Genomic DNA, 15,958 nt, shown 5'->3' with positions numbered 1-15,958 from the left:
ACCACACAAAGAAGAAAAACTGGTTACTTATCTATTTTGTACCTATTGTTGTTTGAGATGTGGCTCACATGAGTATTCCCTAACCCATCTTCTATACGCTCCGTGTTGGAATCTTGAGTCAGAAATTCTGGTGTGAAAGAACCGAGGGGGGCTGGGAACCATTGCCCTGATAGCCATGGAAGTAGAAAGCATGAGATGTGTGCGCTACCTTGGTGTGTGCTGGAGCAGAAAGTACTCTGGTACACTGCATGTGCACACACCTAAATGAAGTACACATATGGTTCATATCTGGAGGAACAACAGTTATAAATACAGTAAACCCTCAAAATGCACGAGTTCAACTTGCTTTCAACTTGCATTAATACGAGTTAAGTGCAACCCAAAATCCCACTCCTTCTGGCCCTGACTCAACACCCCAGGCCCTGGTTCAGCCCCCCTCCCAGCCCTGCTCAGCACCCACAACTGGCTCTAGTTCAGGCTCACCACCACTCCCGTGGCTGTGGCTCAACCTCCCCGGACCCGGTTCAAAGCCCCCCACCCTGGCACACCGCCCACAAAGCTCCAGCTCAACCCCCTGTCCGCTCGCAGTTCTGGCTCCAGCTCCACCCCCGTGCCCAGCTCTGGCTCAGAACCCCCTCCCCGCTGCCCTGTTTCAAACTCCCCACTCCCCCACCTCAGTTCAAAACCCCGCCTGCATCTCTGGTTAAACCCGTGTCCCGGTTCAAACCCTGTGTGTGTGGTCCCAGTTCAAACCCCCAACCCCAGTTCAAACCCCCTGAGCACTGCTCCGGCTCACCCCCAGCTCCTCACACATGGCTCTGGCTCAACCCACTCTCCCTGGTTCAAGCCCCCTGTGGCCTGGCTCAACTCCACACCCCACCCCACAGCTCCTGGCTCATCATGCCCACACATGGCTCTAGCTCAGCCCCTCCCACCCTGATTCAAACCCCCCTCATGTGACTCTGGCTCAACTCCACCTCCCACCCCAGGCAGCCCTAACACCACCCCCCCAGACTTAACCCACCTACCCCCTTCCATGGGCCCAACCCACCACCAGGCTTAACCCTCCCCAGCTGCCCCCCGCAACCCAGCACTTACCTTTCAAAAGGAGCTCCAGGCACTCCTGCTGCTTCTCTGGCTGCAGAACATGTGTTCTGCTGGGGAAAAAGCCCCCCTGACTTATGCGAAGTTCAAGTTACCCAAGGGTGCATGGGACTGGAACCCTCCTGTAAACTGAGGAACTACTGTATAGGTAAGTAACCATTCTGCTGTTTTTTTTTTCCCATGAAAATCTCTTTGTGGGAATAGCAGAGGTGCAAATTGTTTGTATAACTTAATTCTGATTGAAATGAATAGGTAACCTATCCTTGACTTTAGCCAGAGCAAAGACAGGTTGGCACATACTGCTTTTGAAAATTCAATCTTTTGATGGAATCTGACGATTGAGAAATTATTCGGAAATTTCTCTGCTTTTACTGACAGTTTTTCCCATAATTTTTTTGGGCAGGGATGGTGTCTCTACCCTGCATTTGCCAAAAGCTGGGAATGGGCTACAGGGGCTAGCTCACTTGATGATTACTTATTCTGTTCATTCTGCTGGGGGCACCTGACATTGGTCAGTGGTGAAGACAGGATACTGGGATAGATGGATCCTTGGTCTACCTCAGTGTAGCCATTCCTATTTTCTTATGAAATAAGTGTTTTGTGCCCTATTCAGAGCCCTTATCAACCTCCAGGTTTTTGTTTGGTAATATGTAAAAGAGAGAGACTGCAAACCCGAAATAGTCAACTTTTTAAAATTGGTTGCTGAAACTAGCTACCTACCCATTTGCGATCCTTTGCATATTTTTGCATATTGAAATATTGGCTTTGCATATGCAGTTTTACAAGTAAACTTATCCCAGTAACTGAGACACTGTCAGAGCTAAGAACATCGCCAGTAAGATATAGAAGTGTATAAGTAAAACAGTAAAGAAATATTGTCACAGCCAGCAAAACCACAAAATATCATATTTTTGTAATCCCTGAAAGGGCAAAATGAGTTGTAGTATAAAATTGGACATTAGAACTTCAGAATCAGGCTTTGGCAGAAAATGGAGAGGTGACCTAATAGGTCTTTTCTATTATTTATGTCTATAAATCTGTGATTCATTTTTATTTCATCTTGCTCACAAAAATGAAATGTATTTTACTTGTAGGCTTCCCTCTTCCTTCATCTTACAAAGTTACTTACAGTAATACTTTATTTTTGGCATGTGCCAGACAAATAACTTTTATCAGGAGAGCAAATGCTTAGAAGTTATCTGAAAAGAGTGTACAACTGAAGGTTACACAGCATTGATTGGTTGCTAATCCATTGTGTGTTCTATGGCAGCTGTTCATATCTGTTTGTGAATTTTAAATTAGCCAGCCTTCGCTTTCAACATCAATTCTTTTTGCAGAAGATTATGTTTGTGGAATTATTGTTGAATAATTCCTTATTTTAATGCATGGTGTGTAGTGTGTTTTTTTTAAATCTTCGTGAAAATCATTTTATAATGAGACCATTAGGTACTAAATAATTACTTTAGCTACAGGTGAGACACTATTTCTTCCCTGTTTTACTTCACTGATGCTTTTTAATGCTGATTGTACAATAGTGAAATAAGAAATCATTTTAGCTAAAATGTATTTTTCTTATGATGTACAACTGTCTTTAAGGCAGGGGTGCACGATTTTCACTGAGGGGCCACTCCATCAATTTTGGTACTGGTTGAGGGCTGGTTCTGTGCCCCCCTGAAGGGCCCAGGCCTGGGGCAGAAGGGATGGAGAGAAAGAGTGTGGGAGTGTGAAAAAGAAACATTTTGCAGATGAGAGACAGACTTTGTGACACAGTTTAAGTTTGTGCCTCAGTGTATATATGACAACTGTGTGTGACAGTGACACAGAATATATGTGATGGCTGTTGCTGGTTTAGTTGTTGAGGGAAGCCAAATTAAAATTATTCTCACAGCAAAATGACTTACCAAATATTATTTTATCAACTGTAAGTGATTAATAATACAGAAAAAAGCATCCTGATTGATTGATTAATGTATATTGTTTAATAGTTAAATCACAGTGTTTTAATTTTGAATTGCTGAGAATCACAAGAGAGAGGTTGAAAAGCTCCTTGTGGTTCACAAGCCCGAGTCCTACTGTCATTGCCGTATGTCCTCCTTTTGCCATTTTAAAAGGCTAAATTATACAAAAGGACTACTTCAGGAAATCTCCCCCTTACCCCCCAATAATAAGCTTATAATAAACCAGCAACTGAAAACAGGCTGCATAGCTCTTCCATATCCACCTATAACCACACAAAGCCTGATTGTTTTGGAGTGAAGGTACAAGTTCCAAAGTTGAGAGTCCCTCACAGAGAATGATGTGATAGCCACTCCCTTCTTTAAAATTTTGTTTTCTCCCGCAATGCATTTACAACTGTGATGGGGTGGGCTAACTGTGTGACGGGGTGTGGTCGCAGAAGACTCTTTGGGATTGTTCCCTGGTGGGCTGATCATGCCACTGATGCCTGCCTTTTTGCTCTGTGCAGCTTCCCACCACCCTGTCCTGTTGGGCCAAATCCTCTAATCTCTCCCAGTCAAGGCACAGAGCTGAGTTTACTGCCCCCCTGCACAGCAGTGCAGACACTGAATCACTTCAGCGTGAGGGGTGGTGGAGAATGCAATTCTAGAGCACAGCTCCGGGAAACCAACTCCAAAAGGCTCAAACCCTCAAATAAATCCACCTTTCTCTGTAAAAGTTTTCCCCAGGGAAAGCTCATGAGGATGTTCATCCTCTTTATCAATGAAAGAGGGAGAGATGCACGGTGGTGCCTCCCTTCCCCCGTGGCAATTTATTTCAACTGGGCTTGGTCATAAAAAAGTTTTTATTAAGCATAAAAAGAAGGATTTAGGTGGTTGCAGATGGGAACAGATCTAGTTCTAATGTATCAAGAAATTTGTCACATGTATATTCTTACCCTCCTGTCAGGTAAACCAGAGCACCTGCTCTTTTGATTTGGGTCAACAGCCTTTCAGAACTCTTTGTCTCCTCTTAGTAGCCGTGTCTACATGTGCACGCTACTTCGAAGTATCGGCACTAACTTCAAAATAGCGCCCGTCACAGCTATACGTGTTGGGCGCTATTTCGATGTTAACATCGATGTTAGGTGGCGAGACGTCGAAGCCGCTAACCCCATGAGGGGATGGGAATAGTGCCCTACTTCAAAATTGAATGTCGAAGTAGGGCACGTGTAGACGATCCGCGTCCTGCAACATCGAAATAGCGGGGTTCGCCATGGTGGCCATCAGCTGAGGGGTTGAGAGATGCTCTCTCTCCAGCCCCTGCGGGGCTCTATGGTCACCGTGTGCAGCAGCCCTTAGCCCAAGGCTTCTGGCTGCTGCTGCTGCAGCTGGGGATCCATGCTGCATGCACAGGGTCTGCAACCAGTTGTCGGCTCTGTGGATCTTGTGGTGTTTAGTGCAAGTGTGTCTGGGAGGGGCCCTTTAAGGGAGCGGCTTGCTGTTGAGTCCGCCCTGTGACCCTGTCTGCAGCTGTGCCTGGCACCCTTATTTCGATGTGTGCTACTTTGGCGTGTAGACGTTCCCTCGCAGTGCCTATTTCGATGTGGTGCTGTGCAACGTTGATGTTGAACGTCGACGTTGCCAGCCCTGGAGGACGTGTAGACGTTATTCATCGAAATAGCCTATTTCGATGTTGCTACATCGAAATAAGCTACTTCGATGTAGGCTTCACGTGTAGACGTAGGCAGTGTGTGCCAACCAGATGGAAAACCCCATTAAAGGAAAAAGCTGCTAGCACCCCATAGGTTCAATAGACTGACCCTCACAAGGTGGAAATCCTTTGTTTTACAACCTCCCCCACACACTTCCAGTGGTAAAACACAGTATCAAAATGGAACCCAATACCAGGTGGTACTATCACGTGCTTTCCTAGGACCAATCGCTGTCTAGACTTACAAGGCAAATTAGGCTGTTTACAAGTCATTGTGTTATTTAACTATTTACACTTCTGGGGCACTTCACGTAGAAGAATGTTACATGCACCAAAATACGATATACAGATTCAGCATATTGTAATGTTAAGCTCAATAGGTTACATGAAGTATTTTGTCCAAAGCATCTCTGAATTATGCATATTTATATTCATAAGGCAATTTTAACAAAGCATAGGGGCAGACTGTCACAAATCCCTGATTCTGATCTCTGCTGGTCTCTTTGAGTTCACCTCTTCTCAGGCCTCAGTCCATCACTACTTCTTGAGTGAGACTAGGAATCAATATAGCAGGTGCTGCCAGCGCTATCCCCTCTCCTTTTTACTGTTCGTGTTCATGCATGGCAAGGGCTAGTGTTTTTTTCATCTTGGACTCTGTACCTCAAGGCCTTGTATACAGTTTTCATAATAGTACTAAGTTTTCAGTTGTTGGTAAGTAAAGTCCCAGTGGAGACTTTGCGCTTGATGGGGCATGACCCAGTCTGGGATTCAAGCTCTGTGCAGACTGTAACAAGAATTAGTTGTTAGTGCCTGTTAGTGACCCCCATGGGAGCTGTCTCCAGGGCCTGGGGGAGGTACACACCAAAGGTAAGTGCCATGTCTGTAAGACCTTTCAACTCTGGACACAGCAAGAGTGGGCCATTTGACTCTGAGCTCTCTTTATGGATTCTGTCCTCTGTCTGGCATCCTAGCTCTCAGCATAAGTTGCTGCCCTAGCACCAGGGCCACTGGGCACCACTTCCTGTCATCAGTACTTAAAAAGATGGTGGGGAAGCATGGCTTCCCTGCACCGGTAAAGAAGAGCCAGGTGTCAGCGGGTAAAGGATTTGTCTCAGTCTGTCCACCTCCCCTGGAATCCCACAGTCAGCCTTCTCCAGTTGGTGCCAGCACCAAAGCTTCCAACGGAGCAGCTGCTGATCCCAAGATGACATGCTATCCATCTCTACACCAATGGTTGAAGGAACCATTGCCGAGATTGTCAGGTGTGTGCCAGCAGTGGCTGTTTCTTTTGATTGTGGTCCCTTTCATCCTGACATGGATCTCTAAGAGGGAGGCACCAGTCCCCTTATTGTTGGCATTGATCACCTTCCTAGCAGTCGTCATCTTGTCACGGATCCAGCTTGCCATCACCATCGGTGCATTATTCTTTTCACCTCCCGCCCCCTTGACACTGACTCTGGTTCCCATGCCATCAGTATTGGTCCCCCATGCCAGTCTCCATTAATGGTGGCTTCTAAGCACACTCAGGTGTCCACACCTTTGTCCCCTCTAGAAGGGGGCTCCTGTGTGACTGAGGGTCATTTTAGTCCATCTCCTAGCTCCTGGTGTTTGAGGATGGGCATCTGAGCCTTCATGAGCAGTGTATGTGTGGTGGCAGTTGGGTCAGAGTCCCATGCAGTGGTCTTTTTGGAATATGGGGGATGGGTTCCTGTCATGACTATGCCTCCTTTGCTGCACTTGTTGACTGCTGCTTCAGAGCAACAGCTGCTAGCAGCGATGGCACTGGACTTGATACCAAAGAGATGCCCAGAAGCTTGATCTTAGAAGGCTGTGTTTCCCCCAAGCTGCCTTTCCTATAGCAGTGGGAGGAGGAGGACCATGATCCTCCCACTGCTGATATAGTCTTTGTCCCCAAATGAGGCAGTTGTGGACCTCCCCTAAGCTGGCCTGCAAGATGACTTTAAGGACCATAAAGCTTTTCTTTGATGAGAGGCCAAGAACTGGAGACTGGAACTGGAGATGACTGAATGGCGGACACCTTATTCAGTGTCCTGTAAATCTCGACCTTGACCTGTGTCACACTAACAGTGCATGACAGTGTCCTCAAGATTTCCAGGAACATCTGGCAATTTTCTTCTTTCCTCCTCCCACCTCTGAGTGGGCCAAAAGGAGTTTTTGAGTATTTGTACACTTACCGTCTCCCTGCCTCACTGGTGGTCTCAGCTGCCAATGAAGAGGAAAAACAAGATAACCCCAGTTTGACCCTGAAAATTGAAGAAGCCAAATGACTGGACTTGTTTGAAGGAACATTTATTCCATTGCCAGTTTACATTTTTGGGTGGTGAAACTTTAGATCCTATTGGCCTGTTGTAACTTTAACTTATTAGAGTCCTTCCATAAGTCCATGGTGGCCATTCCTCAGGATTTGGCTCAAGAGTTTGTGGTTTGCATGTGAAGTTCGCAGTTCCTAAATGTAAGTTGCTATAAAAGTAGCAAGGTCATATGTTCTTGCATTTATGAAATTTTCTTTTTAAACTAAACTAAACATCTTATTTCCTTCTTTCTTCCAGTCGTTCCTATATTGGCCCAGATTACAGCATACAAAAAAATACTGGGAAAATTTCATTAGAACACATTGATGCTGTAAGTACTTTGTGCTCGTGATTTGGTTGCTATGTACTCATTGTTGCCTTTCAAATGTCTTTTAAAAAATAATTAAGAGTTCATCCCACCACCTGTCCGGGTAAGATTGTTTTTTCTTAAAAACAAAAAAGAAAACAACCTTTATTCTCCCTACCCATAAAAGCTGTGACTAAACTGTCTTATGTCTCTTTGTTAATGGTTCTCAGACTGTATTTTCAGGGACCAGTTCAACAACATTGTGTCACATAATAGCTAAAATTCAGAAATGTTAACTTCAAATGCAACCTCTGAGAAATTAGAGTGGGACTATTTGTGAGTTGTTGTTAAATTTTTAATACTAGTTTTCTGTTTTGTCTACATAATTGTTGGCTCAAAGAAATGAAGCCTTAAGAGAGAAATCCAGTCCTAGTCAGCCATGATATACCAGTGATATCTTACAGCACATCAGCAACGGCATTTATTAACAAAAGAAAGAGACACTAGAGTCTCAGTCTGGCTACAAGCATCTAATTTTCTTTGCTCCTAGGTGAAAAGGAAGAAAAACAGATATGTTTTCTCAACCACTGCATACAAAAAGGAAATAGATAACAAAGCAGCTGGTTAGAACAGTAAAAGATAATCCAGAAAACTACAGCCAAGGGTCTTTGAAAGGAGAGTTGCCCAACAGTCAGTGAACATTTTGCATCTAGAACTCTGTAGAGAAATCAAGGCAGTAAACATAGGCTATAATAATGGACTTTGTCCCCTGACCAAAAATATAAGTTTTTTTGTTTCTTGCTATTTACCGGGCATTCCTGAATAGACAGATGGACACAAAATCATAAAGAGAGTCAAGGACCACTTTGCTTTGTTCTTATATCCAAAAGCTGGTTTACACTACTGCTGTAAATTGACCTAAGTTACACTACTTGAGTTATGTAAGTTACATAACTGAAGTCAACTTAGATCAGCTTACATTGCTGTCTAGACCATGCTGTGTTGATGGGAAATGCTCTTCCAGTGACATACCTTATTTTTTCTCGCTGAGCTAGAAGACAGAAGTTGATGGAAGAGCACTCTTCCGTTGACTTAGTAGATCTTTGCTCTCTCTCGCTCTCGTTTTCTCTGGCACTTTGGATATACTGTTGATGTAAGAAGAGCTATACAAATCAACATTCAGCTCAGGATATTGAATTATCTGCAATCCTGTGGTCACTGCATATGCATTTTATTTCCACCAGCCATTGGCCTTTCCAGATGGTCTTGTAATAAACATATATGGTCAGTCTACCTTATGTACATATTTTCTTATTCTTGCAGCTTTCTGTTAAATCATTTCCTCTCTGCATGAGGCAGTTGCACAAGGCCCTGCGTGATAACCATCATCTCCGTCATGGAGGCCGTATGCAGTATGGACTGTTTTTAAAGGGCATTGGCTTAACACTGGAACAAGCCTTGCAATTCTGGAAGTCTGAATTTATTAAAGGAAAAGTGGATGCAGACAAGGTAAATGTTTTTTTTTAAAAGCTATCTAGCAAAATGCAAGGATTTCTTAATACTAAATCTGTGCTTCAAACCACAGATCATTATTAACTGGAAACTTTTACTTGAGCATAAGTTCACAAATTAAGATAATGCGCCTTTCTAAGTACTTTTCTCCTTTTGGGTTCAATTTTGCTTTTTAATAGAATAATAAAATAGCCTTATCTTTATTTCTCTAAACTATTGCCAAGAGGCATGAGGAAAGAGAGGCAATGCCAGGGAAAGCCATGTTCTAAATCAAATAAAGCTTTTTCTATAGATTAGAGCTAGCAAGTTATATTGCACAACTAAGCAGCTGGAAAGCCGATGCAGTTTGTAGCCTATAGGAGTGGACTGACAACAGTAACTTGTTCTAATAAGCAGGAAAATTGGCATATTTTGTACTAGCAGAAGCGGCATTATTATTTGTATAATCATAATGCCTAAGAGCTCCAGTCATGGACCCTTTTGTGCTAGATATGCAAAAAGATGGCCACTGCTCTCAAGACTGTACAATCGAAATATAAGACAAAGCAAGCAGTCATATAGCACCTTAAAGGCTAATAGTGTTATTTATTAGGTAAAGTGCACTCATGGAAAGACCTACTTCTTCAGATTCTGGAGCAGAACTGAGAGAAAACTGAGGAATCATCTAAATATAAAAATGAAAATTAAATATTTAGAGATTCTTCAGTTTTCTCTGTTTTACTCTCAGTTCTGCTTCACAATCTGAAGTAGTGGGTCTTTCCCATGAAAGCTCATTACCTAATTAATAATATTAGTCTTTAAAGTGCTACAGGTCTGCTTGCTTTGTTTTGCAAAGATAGAGACTAACATGGCTACCTCTCTGAGCCTGTAAGACAAGAGGCAGGATATGTTTACAGGCAGATGGGGAGGAGTAAAGGAAACAGTAAGATGGTTTTGGTCAGCATGACAGGAGAAGGCACCAGTGTTTTCTAGAGCTGTGGTTACACTAGCAAGTTCTTTGAAAAGATTTTTTTCGAAAGAAGGGGGCTCTTTCAAGGGGGCTCTTCCAGTGGAGTGTCTATACACAAAAAGAATTCTTTTGAAAGTACATGAAAAGAATGCCAGCACTTCTTTTGAAATCACTCTTACTTTCCCATTTCAGGTAGAGTGCCCCCTTTTGAAAACTTCTTTAGTAAGAAAATGTGTAGACACTCTGCAGGCCCCTCCTTTTTTTTTTTTGAAAGAGCAGTTCTCATGGGGCCTGATTATTGGATCCCTTGTCCATTCTTTCAAAAGAGCTGGGACTATGTGGAAGCTCACTTTTGAAAGTGCTGATCACGGTTGATCTGCTTTTCTGTGTGTGGCTGCACACTTTCAAAATAAATTCTTTCAGAAGAGATCTTCTGCAAGGGCTTCTTTTAAGAGATCTCTGTAGAGTAAATGTAGCTAAGGTGTGATAGTAAAGAGATTGTTTTAATCAGGGTAATATTAATTTGTTGCTATTTACAGAATACTTCTCTCATGGGTGAGGGACAACATGGGAGAAAGTGTAAAGGAGTGCTTGTTTGAAAATTCCGTAATGACTGATGGAGGCTGGCCTTGGGTCTATTGTCAGGGTGAGCTGACCTTCTGATGATGAATAAGAAATAAGTATGATTGGGACAGAGCCTTATAAAGTCAGCATAACTTACACATTATACAGTAGGGATAGCTGATGGAACACAAGACCGTAAGAATGATGATATTGAGTCCATCTAGCCAAGTATCTCCTCTTCTGCCAGTGCCCAATACAAGATGCTTCAGAGGGATTGAACAGAACAGGCAGCCATCAAGTTATCCATCCCCAGTCATCGCCTCTCAGCTCTGGCATTCAGAGACCATGGACCCTGAGCATGGAGTTACATCCCTGACCATTTTAGCTAATAGCCATTTATGAACTTAGCTTATTAGCTTATCTAACTCTTTTTTGAACCCCAATATAGTTTTGACCTTCACGTCTACAACAAGTTTCTCAGATTGATTGTGCATGATATGAAGAAATACTTTTTTTTGTTTTGTTTTAAATCTGCTGCCTATTAATTTTATTGGGAGATATGTGCTTCTTATGTTACGTAAAGGAGTAAACACCACTTCCTTATTTGCTTTTTCCATTTTCATTTTGATTTTCTCATCTTCTATGATATTCTGTCTTAATCGTCTCTTTTCCAAGATGAAAGCATGCAGTCTTTTTAATCTCTTTTTCTATGGCAGCTCTGACATTTCCCTAATTGGGTATTTTTTGCATTTCTCTGTACCTTTTCCACTTCTAATGTATATTTTTGAAATGAGACAATTAGATCTCTACTCAGTATTCAAGATATGGGAGTACCATGGATTCATATGGAGGCAATATGATATTTTCTATCTGATTATTCATCCCTTTCATGTTTTCTAAGATTCTGTTAGCTTTTTAGAAAGCCACTGCACATTGAATAGGTATGTTCAGAGACCTAACCATTTTGATTTCAAGATCTTTTTCTTGTGTGGCAGCAAATAAGCTAAACCCCATCGCTTTGTATTTATAGTTGAGATTATATTTTCCAGTGTACATTTATCAACATTGAATTTCATCTGCCTTTTGTCACCCAGTCACCCGTTTAGAAAGATCTCATTTTAATGCTTCACAGTTTGCTTTGTACTTAAGTATCTTGACTAGTTTTTTTTTATCTGCAAATGTGTCAGGAAGATGGAATTTCTTCAGGCATATTTCTCTGGAAAATACATGGAAGAAAGTCATTTTATCTTCTCTTAATTTCTACCTGACAGATCCTGTGAGGGATCTATCCATAACAACAGCATTAACAATATTTAAAAGTGGGTTGTAATTTTGAAAGAATTTAACAGTTTTGTGCAACAGCTTTTCACACTGCTATCACCTGAACTGTCATTCTGCACATTATATGAAATTCATCACATAACCAAGATGGATAAGCACAGGGATTTTTGGGCTGGGCAACAAGGATTTCACTTGTTCATCTTTTAATTTTAATTCAATCATTTGCTTAATAATAAAAAATAGCTTTGGCCACAACAGCCTTAAATCTGAAATGTTATAATGTAGGTTTGTGCTGAAAGATGTAACACTTCAAATTCTTATAGTTTAGCTTTTAGTTTCTCAGAGCTGTTGTCTAGAGGAAGAGTCTTGGCTGCATCTGTACTAGCAAGTTCTTTTGGGAAATCCATCCCTTTTTCCAACAAACACATTGAGAGTCTACACACAAAATGCACTTTTGTTCCAAAAATTGAAAGAATGTGGCTCTCCTTCCAGAAACCCTCTTCTGCTCACAGATCAGGAAGAGCACCTTCTTTCTAAAGCTTCTTTTGAAAGAAAGCATGTGTAGACTTTCCACGGGCCCTCCCCATCACCCCCGAAGAGCAGCCCTCATGGCACCGGATTTTTCAATCCATGACACGTTCTTTTGAAAGAGTGGGGTCTGTGTGGACACTCTCTTATCAAAAGTGGATCACTTTTTCAGATGTTTATTCATTTTACAGAGTCTTCGTCTACGCTAGGCAGGTAAGTTGATTGAAGATATGCATTCTAGCTACAGTAATTGTGTAGCTAAGATCGACTTAGTTGCAATCAGCTTACCTGGTCATCCTCCCTAAGAAGATCAACAGTAGAGTTTCTCCTGTTGACCTCCCTTACTCCTCATGATAGCATGGAATACAGGGTTCGATTGCTGACTCCTGATAGGTTTATTTCGCACATCTTTGCCAGGTATATGAAATTGAACCCCAGCAGATAACCCTAAGTTGTTCAGTCTTCCAGGTAATGTAGACATGGCCTCAGGTAATGGATGCACTGTACATTTCTTTTCCTTAAAATATTTGTATACCTTGAGGAAGGAGCCAATGTAAAAGTGACTTCAGAAGGCAAATGCTGAATTGTAAAAGATAATTGTACATAACTATACATACTGATGAAATGCATACTATCGTGTATGGACTCTGCTGGAGTGTGGGTCTTGGACATACAAGTTGGAAGATTAAAACAGAAAAAGATTTATTTGGTACAATTTCAGTCTTGTTATAATCTTTTTCACAAGAAAGAAAGAAAGAGTGCCATTTTCAGCTCTTGAACAAAATCTTTTTCATTGGAAAATAGTCTTGGGATAATAAGGATGTAATGTTCCATTTTGACCTTTCAAAAATGCTGTGTTTTGATTGCTTGTTATTACATTTCTTCCCTTACAGTCATTGTTATTACATTTCTACCCTTGCAGTCATTGTTAACCTGTGGAAAACGAAGGGAATGAGTGGCAATTAAGATACAGAATATTAAGCAAGATTAAAGTACAACACACTTGTGTAGTTCAAAGAACATAGCATACAATCATATTTTTGATACTTGATCATTATTGTATCACAGCCTAACAAGAATGCTGAAGTGGTACATATGTAACTCATCATCATGACAATTCAGAGATTAATCTGCATATCTTCAGAACTTGTGTCTGCCTGAAGGTCTATTTCCTGCAGTCTGAAAGTCTACATGTTTCCAATGTCTATAGAAGTATTTAGACTAGGGGTAATGAAAACATTGTATCAAAATCCCCAGAAGAGATATTTCAAGATAAGTTAAGAATGTTTGACTGAGGTTCAGGTTTAGCCATCCTGACAAACTTTCATAGATTCTTAGGACAGTCTACACTAAAACATTAGAGCTGCGTCTACACGTGCACGCTACTTCGAAGTAGCGGCACCAACTTCGAAATAGCGCCCGTCGCGTCTACACGCGTCAGGCGCTATTTCGAAGTTAACTTCGACGTTAGGCGGCGAGACGTCGAAGTCGCTAACCTCATGAGGAGATAGGAATAGCGCCCTACTTCGACGTTCAACGTCGAAGTAGGGACCGTGTAGACGATCCGCGTCCCGCAACGTCGAAATTGCTGGGTCCTCCATGGCGGCCATCAGCTGGGGGGTTGAGAGATGCTCTCTCTCCAGCCCCTGCGGGGCTCTATGGTCACCGTGGGCAGCAGCCCTTAGCCCAGGGCTTCTGGCTGCTTCTGCGGCAGCTGGGGATCTATGCTGCAGGCACAGGGTCTGCAACCAGTTGTCAGCTCTGTGTATCTTGTGTTGTTTAGTGCAACTGTGTCTGGGAGGGGCCCTTTAAGGGAGCGGCTTGCTGTTGAGTCCGCCCTGTGACCCTGTCTGCAGCTGTGCCTGGCATCCCTATTTCGATGTGTGCTACTTTGACGTGTAGACGTTCCCTCACTGCGCCTATTTCGATGTTGGGCTGAGCAACATCGAAGTTGAACATCGACGTTGCCGGCCCTGGAGGACGTGTAGACGTTATTCATCGAAATAGCCTATTTCGATGTCGCAACATCGAAATAAGCTATTTCGATGTTGGCTGCACATGTAGACGTAGCCTAGGTCTGTTTAACTATATCAATCAGGAACATGTAAGATCCACACCTGAGGTGACATTGTTAAACTGAGCTAAATCTCCAGGTAGACCATGCTGGTCAACGAAAATTCTTCTCTGTCTCTTAGGGAGGTGGGTTGCTTATGCTAGTGCAAGAATCTTATCGGTGTAAGTAGTGTCTACACTGAAGTGTTACAGCAGCCCTGCTGCAGTGCTCCAGCTGAGCTACTGTTGTATTTTAAGTGTAGATAAACCCATGGGTTCATAGATTTTAACAGCAGAACTGATTATTAATGATCATCTAGTCTGGTCTCTTGCATAGAATAAACTAAAGGACTTTTGAACAACTTCTGTCTCAAGCATAGCTTTTAGATATCTTGCTTTCCTTTCTTTAAATAATGGAGTGTTTGAATTGTTAATGGTTAATAGCCCTTTTTGTGCCTTCTTTGTAGTCTAAATTTGTCTAGATTCAGCTTCCAGCTATTGGTTCTTGGTATGCCCTTTCCTCTTGGATAAAAACTGACACTATTACCAATCTCTTCCACATGTAGGTACTTTGAGACCACAATCAAGATTTCTGCCTTCTCTCGTATAAACTGAATAGACTGAGCTTTCCTCTCGCTAGAAGGCATGTTTTCCAGTTCTTTAATCATTCTTTTAGCTCTTTACTGAAGCCTCTCTTGTTTATCTACATTCTTTTTGAATTGTGAGTTTCAGAAAGGGAAAATGTATTCACAATGATCTGACTAATGCCCCATCATCCATTCCCTGCTTCTGGAAGAACAGAGATTGGGAATGCTATCGTTACCATGCCTAATAGTCCTTCATGGACTTATCCTCTGTGAATTGATCTAATTCTTTGTTTAACTTAGTTATAGTCTTGTCCTTCAGAACATTTTCTGATAAATAATTAATTTCATTTGCTGACCCTTAGTTCTTGTGTTATGTGTCTGTTCTGGTCTGACTATGGTCTGAAGAAGTGGGTCTTTCCCATGAAAGCTCACCTAATAAACTAGTTTGCTAGTCTTTAAAGTGCTACTTGACTTCTTTTTGTTTTGATAGTGTATAGACTTGCACGGCTTCCTCTCTGTTACTAATTAGATTTTTTTTTCCTGTGTTACATATTAATCCTGTATATCTTAAATAAGGAGCCATGATAGTTTAGGCAATGTAGGCTAGAGAGGCCTAGTTTTTTACACACTTGGCAGTAACGCACGAAAACCTACAGGGACACCTGGTACATAAAAGAAAGACTAACTATTTGCCATCAATCCTATCTACAACTTTTACTTAGCTTGTAGCTACAAGAAAAGGTGTGTGTACAAACAGACTAATATCTCGGTCACCACCCTATGAATTGGTCGGTACTACCTCAGGTCCAGTTTAATAGGATGGACCTGCGGTTAATGTTGACATTTCATCAATATTCCAAGAAGATGGGGGAGCTTCCTGAAGTTAGGAGTTTACTATAGGTTGAGAACAGATAGGATATAAATATTTCCACGCTGCAACTATATGGGTGTGTTCCTATACCAGAGGTCTTGATGCTTTGTGTTGGAGAACACCTCATTCCGTATCTTTATTTTTGGTACTAGTTCTCTATTTTCTTAAAGCCTCATTGCTCTGTGTTTTACTTTGCTACTCTCACTATCCTTTGCTCCTGCTGGGAGTGCAGTGGGTCCCCTG

The 15,958-nt window shown here is 42.1% G+C and overlaps 1 protein-coding gene across 3 annotated transcripts in view; it reads left to right on the top strand.

The window, feature by feature from the left end:
• The window catches only part of PRIM2 (DNA primase subunit 2), a 223,184-nt gene that overhangs the window by 156,860 nt on the left and 50,366 nt on the right, over nt 1-15,958 (top strand). For all 3 annotated transcript variants that reach the window (XR_012645098.1, XM_074991105.1, XM_074991104.1), the window contains exons 9-10: nt 7,323-7,395; nt 8,695-8,880. Coding sequence is in view for 2 of the 3 variants with exons in the window: in XM_074991105.1 (XP_074847206.1) it covers nt 7,323-7,395; nt 8,695-8,880 (259 nt within the window). In the remaining variant the exon portion in view is untranslated. The remainder of the gene's footprint in view (nt 1-7,322; nt 7,396-8,694; nt 8,881-15,958) is intronic.

This window comes from Carettochelys insculpta, chromosome 3, assembly GCF_033958435.1.
Source record: "Carettochelys insculpta isolate YL-2023 chromosome 3, ASM3395843v1, whole genome shotgun sequence".
NCBI classification, from domain to species: domain Eukaryota; kingdom Metazoa; phylum Chordata; order Testudines; family Carettochelyidae; genus Carettochelys; species Carettochelys insculpta.
Note: the sequence above shows the minus strand (reverse complement) of the source record. Positions and strands in the feature narration are given on the sequence as shown.